Source organism: Plasmodium cynomolgi, chromosome 7, assembly GCF_000321355.1.
Source record: "Plasmodium cynomolgi strain B DNA, chromosome 7, whole genome shotgun sequence".
Lineage (NCBI taxonomy): Eukaryota > Apicomplexa > Aconoidasida > Haemosporida > Plasmodiidae > Plasmodium > Plasmodium cynomolgi.
In genome coordinates, this window is record NC_020400.1 from 588,083 (window position 1) to 603,150 (window position 15,068).

Sequence of the window (15,068 nt, forward strand, 5' to 3'; positions counted from 1 at the left end):
GGGGTATTACCTCCCTTGCCGTAATGACGCATGTCTGAAGGGTGTGTTATTCCATGTCTACTTTTGTGTAACACAGCCAGAAGGACAACCCTTTTTTCGCCTTTCCTTTCCAGGCAATAAACACACGTGTGAAATAATTTGTTCATAATTATTTATCCCCATGTTCGGTCTCCCAAATGTGTGTGCAGCTGGGAAAATGGCAAAAAAGGCGTCCAGTCGAGTCATGCCAGACTACTGCCCGAACGGTCACCACTCCACAAAGTTAACTACGCACATACATAATTAACAGTTTAATGCTTTATATTTTTTTACTGGCTTTTTTCCGAGTTTTTTTTAAAACATAACGAAAAAAAATTATTCCCAAATAAAGTAGCTATTCCGTTTTGCATTAACAAATCATCAAAATGGAATTAAAAAAAAAAAAAAATAATCAGCTAGCTAGCTAGCCAACCGACGTTAACAGTTAACACATAAAACGCGAGCGGCAAAACGTAAATATGCTTGAAGCATCTCCCATATATAACACAAAAAAGTGACGCTAACAACTCGCACGCGGGAAAGCCCACAACGTTTACAAGGTAAGGATGAATTCTCCCCCGCGAGAAAAATTACAAAGGAAAAATGGGGCATCCAAAGTTGCAACAGGTACCCCCGCCGCCAACCGACCTCTTCCCCCGTCTGAATGTACCGCTCCGGTGCGACGCACAACTCTTTGTTGGCATCCTTTAAGACCACCCCGAACGTTTACACATTAACTGCTGCCCACGCGCAGGGGAAGAAAATGGCTAATGCGCGCACGTTCGTACTTCCTCCAAGTGATTCCTACAAGTGATTTCTACAAGTGATTCCTACAAGTGCTTCCTCGAAATGCTTCCTACAAGCGCTTCCTCGACGTGCTTCCCACAAGTATTCATCCTCCCCCCTTTTTTCCCCTACTTGCATCATTTGTCCTTTTCGTAAAAATAAAACAACGTGGTCTCCCTATTCATGGACTCCCTTTCCTTGGAAGTCCCCTCGAGAAAGTATTTGTAAATTTTTTTTTCCTTGTTTGTGAGTCCCTCCAGGAAGTACGAATTTAATTTCGTTTTGTTATTTATTAAAAAATGTATCCTCGTTTTTTCTGCTTTTCTCAAAATGTCATAAAAATTAGTGGATGGCCATTCACTGACTGGCAATAAATTACACAACTCGTATGCGGTTTCGAAATAAAACTGGTTGAACAGTCCTATGGTAACAGACACAGGATCAAATTTCAGGGTTTCGATGATGTCATAGTAGGAAGGAAACTTAATTTTTAAGACATTCTTTTTGTATAATTTTACTGCAAAAAAGAGAGTCAATCGAATTTCATCTTCTGCATTTAGCTTGTCTTCCCTTAACCCATTTTTATATTCCAAATATGCTTCATTGCTGAGCAGGGACAGTCCGTATATGTCAACCAAAGGCACACAAGGAATTTCAACCAAGTCGATAAAACTGAAGGGGGTGTTAATGTCTTTTATTATTTCTTCAAACTCTATGAAATTGCTATTTAATTTTATATTTTTTTCGATTTCTTCATTCATTTTTATGGAATGTGTCCAGTGAGCACATGCATGGGGAAAGTGGGGAGGGGAGTTTCCGTGGTGCGTGCGACGGGGCAAGGTGCATATTCAGGTGTCGGTTCAAGCGAACTGTCAAACGGGTTGGTACATTTGCGTGCAACGCCTCTCATTCGATGGGACACATAACATTTCTGTTCTTTTGAAATCATGGTGCGAGGGTGCAGACGTTGCGGACGTTTTTTTTATTTTTTATTATGCTGATTTGTGTGGAAAAATAGGCTTTGCCTTTGCAGGTCGGTTTGCTAATCGGTTTGCTGGTCGGTTTGCTGGTCGGTTTGCTGGTCGGTTTGCTGGTCGGCACCTACGCCACTTTCCCCCCTTCGAATAGTATCAACTTCTTCACACAGTAACGCTTGCCTGGTTGTATGCCTACCTGTTCGCGCGTCACCATTTCAAGGCAGTGAAGACCGGGTGGAGGGGGGGATGCTCAAGCTGCTTCTCACAGACACAGAGGAAGAGTCGCACAAGACGCGAACCTATGCTATATAGGGAAGAATGCATATGCCCCTAGGTCTACCTCGCGCGCTCAGCATTTACATACATTTTTAGCGAACGTTCGCGTAGCGAAGAATTCGCTGCCCTTACGCAAGTGTGAGGTGTACGCAACTGGTTCTCATCAGCAAGGTCATGCGCACAAGTCCACATGCACATGTTCATGCGTACATTTATGAGTACATTTATCAGTACATTCATTTGTACATTCGTGCGTGTAGGCATGAGTACGTACTTGAGCGAGCTATGCAATTATGACATAGTTATGGGACCGTCTGCCAACGTTGCATTTGCGAGTTGCGTGAGAAGCGGCACATGGGGAGGGGGGGAAAGGACCGCTGCGTGTTAGCCGCTAACCCTTTTTACATGGGCCAGATTTGACACACAAGGAGGCACCCCCTTGCGTTATCTCTCTGTGTGCTGCACGTTCGAACCACCCGCTCGGGTAAAAAGGGGATTGTACAAGGGGAATAAAGGCACAGGCACGAGGATGTACGCGTTTTCACGCATTTGTACGCTTGTTTGCGCTTGTGTATGCGTACTTATGCGCTTAAAGGGGAAGCGCGCCTGAACGTGCATACATACATACATGCATACATACGTGCGTACATACATGTGCAATTCTGTGGATACGCGCGTGCGCAGGGATATTCCGACGCCCTTCAAGTCATGAGGGGGGGGAATCGTAAAATCTCCGAATTGTTTGCAAACTGGATGGAGCGTTTGACGTGGGGCACTGCGCTACCTGGGCATGTGCATTTCCTCGAACCGGATAGCCTGTCGGATTGAAGCAGGAGGCATGAAGCGAAGAAAATAGAGGAAAAAAAAGGAAAAAAAACGAAAAAAAAAAAAAAAACAGAATAAACGAAATAAAAAAAAAAGCGAAAAAAATAAAAAAAAAACGAAAAACACAAACGGGCAGATACCACCCAGGCGCACGCATCCATCTGACTACGTTTTCATTTCTTGATAGTCGTATGGGTCTTGGGGCAAATTCGTGTTCAACGCGCAAGGGTGCCGCTACCGTGTGTCACGCGTATGTACTTCAACAAAAGGGCTGGCCATCGCCCCTTTGAGTACACGTGGGTTTACATGTGTTAACATGGGTTAACCTGTTTACACACGTCAACATGCGCCAACATACGTTAACATGTGCTCACATACACTAACATGTGCTAATATGCATTCACGCACTTTCGAAGGTATTCATAAATTGGGGAGCACCCCTTCCTTGTAGGGAAAATCGCACCAGCACGTGGTTTCACAGGGGCCCCAACAGAGAGAAAAAGTATTCAATGGCCAACTGTGAACAATTGCCTTTTTTTTTTTTTCCTTTTCCCCGTGGCCGCATTTCGTGGCACCTCTTTCCCCGTATGGTTATTTACTTTTTTTTTAAGTAAACCAACAAAGGGATGGATTTTTTCAAATAAAAAAAAAAAAAAAAAAAAAAAAAAACAACCAGGTGTTTGCCGGTCCAAAATGTGAACAGAAAAAAAGGGGGCAAATCGTTTTCACAAAAATATGCTTCACTTAAAGGAGCGTAACGCATACGTTTCCACATGTATAAGTTTTTTTTTTCCCATTTGGTTCCCTCGGCCATTTTTTTTACATTTCCCACATTGCCAACAAAACAGGGAATTCACAAAATTAACGTACACTTGGGGGACAAACAATAGTAAGCGAAAAAAATCTACATCCATTTTTGTTTCGAGAAAATTTCAAAAATGTGAAGAAATTTTCACCCGACTTGGGAAAAAAAAAAAAAAAAAAAAAGCTATACATTATAGAGGCAATTTTGCGACTTCTTTTTGTATGGACTACAACTTCAGGTGAACATTTTTGTTCCTCCTTTGGCGCCCATTTTTTAAGGGCCATACGAATTGTAGTCAGTTCGCTATATCCTCAATGCGGTTGGGTGTTTCGTGTGGAGTTATAACCTCTGTTCAACCCTTTTGCTTTATCCCCCCTCGAGCACCTTCCGCATGGTAAGTGAGATACACCCCTTAGGAGAATTCGGCCTCACCTCGCAAGCGACCACACCGCGCTGCGTGCATCGCTTTTCCCCACGTGTGCTTATCGATCACCCCCCCCCCCCCCCGTTGACACTGCTTCCCTACCCGGCAGATGTACTCCCTATGGAAGGAAGTCAGCGAGCAGATAAAAAAAAAAGCGGAGGATTTAAATAACAGCCTTCAAGAATTTAACTCTAGCGGCAACCATCCTTTAGGGGGGTCCTCCAATGAAGGTAACACGAGAACGCAGGAAGGAGGGACCACACAGGGACCCCCAGACACGAGCCTAAAGAATTGCATACAGGAAAAATTTCACATAATAAACGATAAGTACATCAATGGCAAGGACTTCCCGGAGCTCCACTATTACAATGAAAAAATTCTCAGTGGGTTTAACAGCTTTAAGCGGATTGTGGGGGACATCTACAAGGACAAGCTGAGCAACCCGAGTGATGGCCTCCTTCGCAGTGATGGCCTTCTTCGCAGTGGTGGCCTCCCTCACAGTGATGGCCCCCCGCACAGTGGTGGCGGCGTTGGCCGCTCGGAGGGGCAAAAGTTCTACCTGTCCAAAATCGTACCCTGGAAAAAGGGAGACATTATGATATCTAAAATTTACAGAAAAAAATACGACGAGGGATTCCCAATCAATTTGCCTGACCCAAATTTAAACTCCTATGTGTACCAAAAAATTTTAAAATTAAATTTAGATCGAAATAAAATTTTACATACAAATATTTTGCAGAATTACAACTTCAGTTGGAACAAGAAAAAGGAACAGAGTGAGAAAATAATTTTGGAGGACCCCAACTTGGAACGAACGAAAAAATTTCTCGTGCCGTTTTACATGTCTGAGTTGGATTTCTGGAGGTCCTACTTTTTCAACATTGATATTATATACAACGAAATTGCTGACGATATCTACGAGAGTAAGAAGAATTTCCCCGACGGTGATGAGCCACTACACTTTGTGCCCCTTTCATGTGGTCTCAGCTCCGCGGAGCGGCAGGCCCCCACGGGGATGACACCCACTGCGGTGACTGCGGAGACTGCGGCGACTGGGGCGACTGCGATGACTGCGATGACTGCGATGACTGCGACGACATCCACCGCGATAACCCCCCCTGATGCTGCCAACCTGTGGACCCCTCCCACGAATGGGAAAGAAACCACCGTGGAAGGAACAACAGGAGAGACACACTTAACGAACAAATTGAGCTTTCCAAAGTTGGAGCTCCCTGGGGAGGAGGAGAAAGCACCCACGGAATGGGAACAACATATAGAAAACTCCAAAAAGGGATACGGAAAAAATGAGTCGAAGGGAGAAGAAATCTCAGCGGAAGTATATGATACCTCGAATTTAGCTAATTTCCAAAGTTTGAATCACTCAGATTGGCTAGCTCCTTTAGAAGAGAGGACAAAGAAAAGTGGCGCGCCCCTTCCAAGAGGTACCGATGGGGAAACACCCGATTGTAACTCTGCATCCCAAATGAGTTGCAAAATTGATTCGATCACACCGAAGGAGGATTTATTTTTAATGACAAAAACGAAAATTAACGGACTCAATGTTTACATGGATAATGATATTTTCGTGAACCTTCGAGACAAATCAGAAACGTTTGGTTCTCTATTGGAGGACACGAAGGAATACACAGAAAGGGCTAAAAGGGAGGAGTGTCTAGGAGGTTACTCTAATCTAGAATTAGTTGACCACTCGTTAGAGGTGCCATTTGAGAGAGGTTCTAACCAAAGGGAGGACGAAAAAGTGGAAGGAAGTGCCGTCTCGCATAGGAGAACTGGGGATACTATCGATGTGGATGTTGAAGCTGAGGAGGACAAGCCTGTCGAAGGGGATCAACCGATTAATGATCAGCTTGACTCTTTAACCATTTCGAAGTGCAATATAAAATTTTTGGATCTTATTGAAGAGCAAAATGAAAAGGCCTTTAGCCCCGGGAAGCAAAACGGCGGAGAAGCCGGTTCTGCGTCTTGCGATAGGGTGGAGCGTGTGGCAGCTGAGGAGGGGACCCCCCCGAGTGACAAATGGAATGGCCTAGGAGATGCCACTGTGGTTAGTGTGCATGATGGGGTGAGTGAACAGTTGGGCAAAGAGAAAGGGGAGGGCAAAGAGGAGGGCAAAGAGGAGGAGGAAGAGCACGACAAAGAGGAGGATGAACAGGACGACGGACAGGAGAACGAACCGGTCGACGAACAGGACGACGGACAGTACGACAAACAGGACGACGAACAGGACGAGGGAGGGAAGAAGGAGAAGGACGAAGCCTCCATCCATGCCAACCTGAACGAAGCGGAAACGAAGGAAGAACTGGACGATTGTGCGCTCCCCGAGCAGGAGGTTGCACCGACCGATGATCCGAATGTTGCGCAGGATGTACCTCTCGTGGCGCAGGAAGTACCTCTCGTGGCGCAGGAAGTACCTCTCGTTTCGCAGGAACTACCTCATGTTGAGAAGGAACTACCTCATACCCACCATGCGGGTGGATCAAAGGACTGCAAAGGACTACTTAGTGAGGAAGGGGGAGAACAAACTAGCCCATATGGTAACCTAAAATGTGATCCCATGTGTGTAGAGCTAAATAAGTGCAACACATTGGTTGAAGAAAACAGAAAAGTGAATGAAGGTGTAGAGCTTATGATAAACATTACAAAAAATTCAAACGCAGTTGAGGACAGCTTGGCTGGTGAAGAAAAGGTTAATGCCGCTTGTCATGGGGGGGAGGAAGCTCTACATAGTGACGGCGTAGAGGTGAAGATGTCCAGGCCAGTGAACAGCTCCAAGGAGGGGACTTCTGATCAGATCAGCGGGTTGATCGAGGGGACTTCTGATCAGATCAACGGGTTGATCGAGGGGACTTCTGAGCAGATCAACGGGTGGACCAGCGAGTGGACCAGTGAGTGGACCAACGAGTGGGCGAACACGTCGATGCCCCCCACCCCAAATCATGCTACTGCAAAGCAGAATGACCAAGTTGATAAGCAAAACGACATCAACGTTGAGGTAAAAGCAGAAGGTGAATCACCCAGGAGCGCAGAGGGAGACACGAAAAAGTCACGAAAAGAATGCGACTTAAACCTTGATGAGTTAAATTTTTCGGATGTACTTGAATTTGACATAGATTCAAACAAGTTCAACGCGGAAGAGTTGGAGCAGTTTGAAAAGGACCTCCTGAATGCGTAGCGGTGGCGGGGCAGAAGTCTTTCTTCCCTTGGGGAATTCTTCTCAAACGTGCACCGAGTGAGCAGCGATGTGCAGCGAATGAGTAGCGAATGTGCAGCGAATGCAGCATTGAGTGTACATCGAACGAGTATCGTTTTAAAAACAACTTTTATTTTGTGTTTTTTTTTTTTTTTTATGCGACACCGCGTGGGGAGAATTTACAGGGTCGGGATTTACCACCTCTTTAAGCAAGCCAGCGGTACCGTCACCATGACCATCACCAACACCGCCGCTTCCCAAAAATGTGGGCACCGCATGTTTAGACCCCTGTACAGTATGCCACCCCCAAGTCGCTAAAATGGCCGATAGGTAGAAGCATCCACTTGCGCGGTGCGCAAAATGTGTACATGTATAAACTCCCCGTTGTTTGATTCTTTTACTTTTAAATAACGATACGTATTTGCAAATGGTGTGGCGTGACAAATGTTCCAGTCGGAGGGGGACGTGTCAGTTTGCGTGTGTATCGGTTTGTGTGCGTATCGGTTTGTGTGCGTATCGGTTTGTGTGCGTATCGGTTTGTGTGCGTATCGGTTTGTGTGCGTATCGGTTTGTGTGCGTATCACCATGCTGAGTCGTTATGCTCCAAAAAAAATGGACGAAAAAAAAAAAAAAAAAAAGAGGCTCAAACGTGGGGCATCCAAAGTGTTGATATTTCATATGCTCATTGTGGCTTTTTCCCTGGTGGAACGGATAGCTACTCGCGCAACTGCGTAGTGCTGTGGTTACACCTCCAACTGTGATGGTAACTTCAATGGGGTGACCCCCCTTTTTTTTCCTGAGGTGCAGATTGCACCTGATCGGTCATTTGGAAAAGGGCCTACCGCAAATCTTGGTACGCAGAAAGTCCAGAATAAAGGCAAACCTAGATCTCCACGTCAGGAGCAATTGTATGTAGACCATTTTCCAGAAGGTGAAGGAAAAGAGCCCTCCCCTAATTTCAAAAAAGGGGAGGTGAGCTACTACTTGGTGGCTGCCTATGTAGGCTAAGGATCCTTTCCATTTCTCAACAAAAGAAGGAAAGTGATTCTCATCCCCTTTCTTTTCCATCTGAGTATTAAAAAGGTTAGACAAGAAATAGGCCTCCTGCTTAGCATTCTGAGCAGTAGGAGTAGGCGACTTGTAATTCTGGTCTATCTGTTTTAGGTAATCACAAAATTGATGTTTATCCATTTGTTCTCTTTTATTTTTTTTGTAGTCCCACTTAGATTGGCTAACTTGTGGAAATTTTTTGGACAATTCATGTGCCTTGGATTTAAGCAAATCAGAAGAAAAGGTCGTGGAGCAAGAAGAAAAATAATTCAGCACGTCACTAAAATGTTCATGCAATTGTAGAGGTTGTATTTTTTTACAATCCCCAATAGCGTAAATATTTTTTTCTCTAATTCCGATCACAGCAAGATGTCCATTTACATTCAGAATTTTATTGTTAGCTTGTTCAGGTATTTTTTTCAAAAAATTCGTAATGAGAGGAGTCTGCGCTAATCCACTAGCCCAAATAAGTATACCATAAGGGATACGTTTTTTTTTTTCATTTTTATCTACACTAGATTGTATGCATACGGTATTTTCATCTACTTCTGTTACGTAATAATTGGTGAGTACGTTAATATTTGAATTTAGAAACGTTTTTTTGGTGAAGTCGGATATATTTTGAGTAAATGTGGGGAGTAGGTTATTCCCTCCTTCGACAATGCTCACAGATATGAATGGGAAAATATTTTTATATTTCCTTTTTACGTCATTATTAATGAAGTCAGCGAACTCTCCTGCGACTTCTACTCCTGTGGGTCCACCTCCAACCACTACCACATGTAAGAGCTGTTTTTTTTCTTCATTTGAAATATTCTCCTTAGAGCATATATTTAGTACCTCTAGGAACCTCTTGCGGATGTTCATTACCCCTTGAACATCTTTTACAAAAAAGGCATACTTATCAACCCCTTTAATATTAAAAGAGTTGGTCTTAGCTCCTACAGATATTATTAAGTAATCGTATGCAATTTTTACTTGATTATTTTCGTTGTCTTTGCATATTACTTTGCTTTCTTCGGGTACTATATCTGTGCATTCGAGTTGTAGGTACTTACCTGAGGATCCTTTTTTTCTCAGAAAAGTGGAAACATTTTCTGTACACACTTTGGCGCTCAGGGTTCCACTACATAGACAGGGAAGCAAAGGGGTGAAGGTAAAGTAACTCCTCGGAGAGATTAACGTCACATCGTACTTTTTAAAATCGATATTTATAAAAAAATGAATACCACCCCATCCTGACCCTAGAATCACCACCTTTTCTTTTCTGTTTTTGTAAATCCTGCTGGTGCTAATTTCTCGGTTGTTCTCGTATATGCATTTCACATTTTTCACCACGCTGTGTACTCCATTGTATCGGACCTTTATCGACATAGTTGTGGGATCTGTGTTTTTTTTTTTGTGGGGAGTTAATCGCAGACGGTTTGTGTGTGTGGGGGGGGGAGAGATGTCAGTGTTGCTTTTTAAAAAGCGGCCCGAGCTGCACCTTGCGAGGGGCACTTCTCCACAGCGCAGCAACACCCCAGGGCGGATGCACACGCATCAAAAAGGGACACCAAAAAGGGACACCAAAAAGGGGCACCAAAAAGGGACATCAAAAGGGGACTTCAAAAAGGGACTTCAAAAAGGGACACCAAAAAAGGGACACCAAAAAAGGGACACCAAAAAGGGGACTCAAATAGCCACTCCAAATAGGGACACCAAATTGCCAGTCCAAATTGCCACTCCAAATGGGGACACCAAATTGCCAGTCCAAATTGCCACTCCAAATGGGGACACCAAATTGCCACTCCAAATTGCCACTCCAAATGGGGACACCAAAAAAATGCGCAAATCCTCGGTAGATGCGTTACTGGGACCCTTTTCCTAACTTTGCGAAATGGCGCAAATCTTCATTTCGGCTTGCAGCGGGGGCATGGTGCGAGGCTAGCGAGCACACAGGAAGAAAAACTTAAACGTACTCCTGTATGTAAGCATGTACAAACATAGGTTTGACTTAAACCGCGGTGAAATGAGTCAAGCTAGTTCGGAACCAAGGCTTCTGCGGGGGACTAAAAATAAATAAAAAAAAAGGGACTTCTCCTAACCCTTCGCAAAAGAGCTACATAGTGGGGCAAAAATATGGCCGTCGCTTCTCAATACGCTCGTAGGTGGGGGTGCGTCCGGGTTGGTACTCCTGCAGCTCATATACTGTTGCATTCTTCTTCCACTAATCGCACATGTTCCCCTATGTGCTCTGTCAAATAGCTACGCCCGCGTTTGAGCAGGTGCCCATTTTGACTCTCCCTCCCCTAACTCTGCAAAATGTAGTCACCAAGCCTGGCCAAAAAATAAAGAAAGAAACGCAAATCCCCTTGTGATATGTTTTTTTAAAAAATGCGGAACTGCGCTCAATTGATAAGCCAGACGTGGGGGTGTTACATTTTCCTTTTGTACGACGAGCAGATGTAAATCATTTTCTTACTTTTTTTTTTTTTTTTTTTTTTTTTTTCTTCCACCCTGCCTGGGAAAAAGAAACATCCAAAAGGTTAAATAAAATCCTATTCGCTGCTGTGCATAAGAACATGTACATTTCAGTTCGATTTTCATACATCCATTTTGCGTACAAAATATAAGTACACTTGCGCGTGATCCTTTTATGTTTTTTTTTTTTCGCCTTTTGTTGGAAGACTAGGTAAAAAGGAGTAGTAGCCGCCGGGGCAACGCACCCCAGAGGTGCAGCATTTTATGCTCGCATCATGTGATAACCCTCTTTGCAAAAAAAAAAAAGAAAGATAGAAAAAGAAAGAAAGAAAAAAGAAAGAAAGAAAGAAAAGAAAAAGAATAGCTGCTCCCTTCACTATGAATAAGTCAAGCTTTAACCCTTTTGAAGAAAAAAAAGGTTACTTAACAAGGCTATGTCGACATGTCGAATTGCTCGAATATTAAGGCAGCGCACAATAATTTGTTTTCCTCGTGATACGCCACAGTAATGTTCAATATACTTGTGAACGTGGGAGTAGTTGCCGAGCGATCGTGTGACCGAGTGATCGAGTGATCGAGTGACCGAGCGACCGAGTGATCGAGTGACCGAGCGACCGAGCGACCGATTGACCGAGCGACCGATTGACCAAGCAACCGATTGACCAAGCAACCGAGCGAACGTCTTTTCCTTTCATTTCTTCTTTTCCCCCTTTTTCTTTCTTTTCTTTTTAATTAAATTTTCCTTTTACGTGGTTGCGGTTACGCATGTACGTATGGCCTGCACAGTCAGTCTTGCCTGTCGCATTCAGGCGCTCGCTTGTTTACACGCGCAGCTTTAATAGACTAGACTACTACCTCTCCGGAAGCTTACCGAGAGTGAATGCATGCATATGCCTGTGCCTATTCGTTAGTGCGTTTTTCCTGAACGTTTGCATGTACCAGCGTGTTGCTATCGCACAGATAGAGAAGACCCCGTGTGTTGCTTAGCCACCGCCCCACTTGGCTAACGCAAGACCAATTTGTCACGCCTTGTGAGTGTTGCCCCGTGTCAGTCTTTTCAGCATCGTCACGTTGGCAAACCGCGTTAAAGCGAAAGGGGAAGAAAACCTTTCATTATTTTATCATCGGAGCGGTTAGCAGAAGAAGCCTCCTCTGCCACCACCACCACTGAGCGTGCCAATAGATTAATATACGCGCGGGAATTATACATGGCTGCTTAAGTGTGCCTCTTCTCTCGTGTACTTTTTCTATCCACGCTAACCTTACCTGTGGTGTGTCTCCCAAAATAGTCACTTCTCCCCTCCTCCTTCACTTGTTTAATCATTATCATAGCTCCACTTTTTTTTTTTTTTTTTTTTCGAAAGCGTCTAACTCAATTTGCGCATTTGTTTCCTAGCGCATCTATTGATATGCACTGCACCCAATTTTTTGGCCAATTTTTTTTTTAAAGCTAAATTGGATCAGCAAAAAAAAAAAAACAACGGGGGGAGTGTATATAAAAAAAAAGCATACATAAACGACCGTGTACACAAAGATGCATCTCTCGTTAAGCAGTCGTGTAAATAATTCTGGCTGTTCAAAGCGTCCCCCAAATTTTGCATTTTCCCGTTGCCATCTTTTTTTTTTTTCCTGTGCTTATGATGACATGACCTTTCAACCACGTTGAGCACTCAAACACTCCAACTCACTTTCCGGAAAGCATTTTTCTCCTCTACGCATGTGCAATTATCATGTGTGCGAACAAAATGGTATGAGTCTACCTCCCAATCGCTGCGCGTAACTGCAAAGGGGGGGAGTTACCACCCCCACTCCTCCCAGTCCTCCCAGTCTTTCCTTATCCTCAAGATGGGCCACACGTGGGGAAGCAAATTAACCAACTAGGTAAATGCGTTCAGGCATACAAAGGTAACCTGGATGGGGCGCCAGCTAAAGAAGCCAAAAAGCGGGGACCCATCATCTATAAAAAAACGCAAACGATACTTACGGTGGAGGGGTGCGTCTTGGCCAATTTTGTTCATGTTCACAGTAGGGTTTTTTGGCACGCCAAAAAGGTGTATATTCACGCCGCACACCGCCGTGCATTAGTCGAAGGTATGCTAATTTGCAAACTCAAATAAAATGTAACGATGCTCCGTCCGATGGGTGTGCAGGTTATCTGTTTTCTCTCCAGTGGGTCTACGGGTGCCGCCAAACGGATTCCTCAATTTTTTTTTTTGGGGGTTGGGGAGGGATCACCCATAGGGTTGCTATACATGCACGCACGGGGGCGCTATACAAGGTTTTTTTTTTTTAAGAAAAAGAATAACGTCCCCTTATTGAATAGGCTTCCTCTGAGGGTCATTCCGTTTTGCATAAACATGCACGTGTCCTTCTCGTCCAGGGTTAACGGTTAGCGGTTCATGATACAGATTCACAATTAACAGTGTGGGTCGTTGCTACTTGGTTCCCTCCAGTAGAACAGTGCCCCTTCAGTCCTTCGGCCTAAACTCCATGGCCTGCTTTTTGACCTTCTTTTCGTAAGAGTCTCTGTCCTGTTGGTACAGGAGAAACGGCTCCGCTTGTGCAGGCGAATTCGGGTTGGGATTATCCAACAGATCCTGCAAAAGCGGTGATGTGGGGGAGGGGGAAGATCCATTGTTGTGATTACTAATAAAGGGGAAGACACACATACAAATACGCTCCTTTATTTATTAAGGAACTACACAACAATGTCGGTAATATGCTTAGCGGGTATGAATCGATTACCTGAATACCCAACAGAATCTGCTTTATTGTTATAGAGGGTTTCCAATCCTCATCTTCATTTAGGATAGACAAGCATACGGTTCCTGTGTTAGGGGTAAGAGATGCGTTGTGAGGGTGACCTAACCAATGGGGGTATCGGTACAGGGTTATCAAATATGGGGAGGGGGGAAGGCAAATAGAGCGTCCCAATTTCCCCCTCCCTTTTTTTGTGCTTCCCTACCTGATGGGTAAATGTTCGGGTGGAATAATACCGTGGTGAATTTGCACTTGGGGGGCTTGCTGGGGTAATCCTCCGTGAATTCCATAGTTAGCGGGAATTCGCCTCCTTCCCATAGACCTCCCTGAAAGAGGGGTGGGTGGGCGAACAAATATTCAACTGCTTTGTAACAGGGGAGAAAGGTCTACTCGTATGCACACCACGAAGGAGTCTACCTTCGCACAGAAAGAGCTTTATGACGACTTACCTTTTTGCCTGGTATTTTGCAGATCCATTTCATGATGTCGAGACCCTTCCCATCACTCATGGGGCTATACTTGGCCGAAAATCCAGCGGGGTGATCCTTCCTCCATTCCGCCCGTTCCTGTGCTAACCTCTTTTTCGCAATAGACATATTTTACTCAGAAGTGAAATTTGGAAGCGAATCAGGGGGAGGTTCCTTTCTTCTATGTGTATGTCTTTTTTTGTTTGACTTTGTCCTTAGGTTGGTGTTACTGATTGGGTATATCCGTAGGGGAAACGCCTTCTCGTGGTTGGGGAAACGCCTTTTCGTGGTTGGGGAAACGCCTTTTCGTGGTTAGTGGGAGGACCGGTGAGGCTTGCAGCTTCGTTTGGTACAGACGCGTTGGAGGCAATCTTTTTTCCCCTTCCGTTTTTCCTCTTCCCTTTTTCCTCTTCCCTTTTTCCTCTTCCCTTTTTCCTCTTCCCTTTTTCCTCTTCCTTCCTTTTTTTTTTTTTTTTACATAATGTGGCCCCCTTTTCGAGTGAGCCCCTTGTTCTTCCTCCTCACCAAGCAGTTGCGTTTATTTTGTATTAATCACTCTACAGGGGTGGCTATGCACTACAGTAGAAGGTAATGCAAAAATGGGGAAGTCCAAAAGAGGGTGTGTCTTCACGGGACGTCCACAATAATGTTCGAGTGGTAAAAAAAACAGTCACATAGGAGTGTCCCCACAGTAATCACAATAACTCCCAATAGTATGATGTGAACAAAAATGTCAACACCTTTTTTTCTTCTTCCCCTCAAGGGTGATCAAAAAGTACTCATTTGGCTTAACTCTCCTCTTTACCTCTTCAAATGCGTGAAGAAATGTCGTGTAAAAAAATGTCGTGTGAAGAAAATACGCTGGGGGTCGATCAGCATATACAAAAGCAGGCGGAAAAAAAAAAAAAAAAAAATTCAAGAGTGTAGTAACAAGTTTAAGGAGAGAAACAAAAAAGGATGCAAACGAGCTGGAAGTAAATGAGAAGCATACAAACCAAAGTGAATG

At 44.3% G+C, this 15,068-nt stretch overlaps 4 protein-coding genes across 4 annotated transcripts; 1 reads left to right on the forward strand and 3 right to left on the reverse strand.

Annotated features, from left to right (window-relative positions):
• Positions 1 to 974: 974 nt before the first annotated feature.
• PCYB_072240 (hypothetical protein) lies at positions 975 to 1,565 on the reverse strand (the record flags this gene model as incomplete). The annotated part of the gene is made up of 1 exon (XM_004221621.1): positions 975 to 1,565. A coding segment is annotated over one exon (591 nt), but the record flags the coding sequence as incomplete, so codon positions are not given.
• A 2,343-nt stretch (positions 1,566 to 3,908) lies between these two features.
• Positions 3,909 to 7,304, forward strand: PCYB_072250 (hypothetical protein; the record flags this gene model as incomplete). The annotated part of the gene is made up of 3 exons (XM_004221622.1): positions 3,909 to 3,925; positions 3,966 to 4,011; positions 4,221 to 7,304. The coding sequence occupies 3 exons, from the start codon at positions 3,909 to 3,911 to the stop codon at positions 7,302 to 7,304; spliced, it is 3,147 nt and encodes a 1,048-aa protein (XP_004221670.1).
• An 861-nt stretch (positions 7,305 to 8,165) lies between these two features.
• On the reverse strand, positions 8,166 to 9,746 carry PCYB_072260 (NADH dehydrogenase; the record flags this gene model as incomplete). Its single annotated transcript, XM_004221623.1, has 1 exon — positions 8,166 to 9,746. A coding segment is annotated over one exon (1,581 nt), but the record flags the coding sequence as incomplete, so codon positions are not given.
• Positions 9,747 to 13,303: 3,557 nt separating this feature from the next.
• PCYB_072270 (ubiquitin conjugating enzyme) lies at positions 13,304 to 14,191 on the reverse strand (the record flags this gene model as incomplete). Its single annotated transcript, XM_004221624.1, has 4 exons — positions 13,304 to 13,432; positions 13,581 to 13,699; positions 13,801 to 13,921; positions 14,045 to 14,191. 4 exons carry the CDS (start codon positions 14,189 to 14,191, stop codon positions 13,304 to 13,306), a joined length of 516 nt encoding a protein of 171 aa, XP_004221672.1.
• Positions 14,192 to 15,068: the final 877 nt, after the last annotated feature.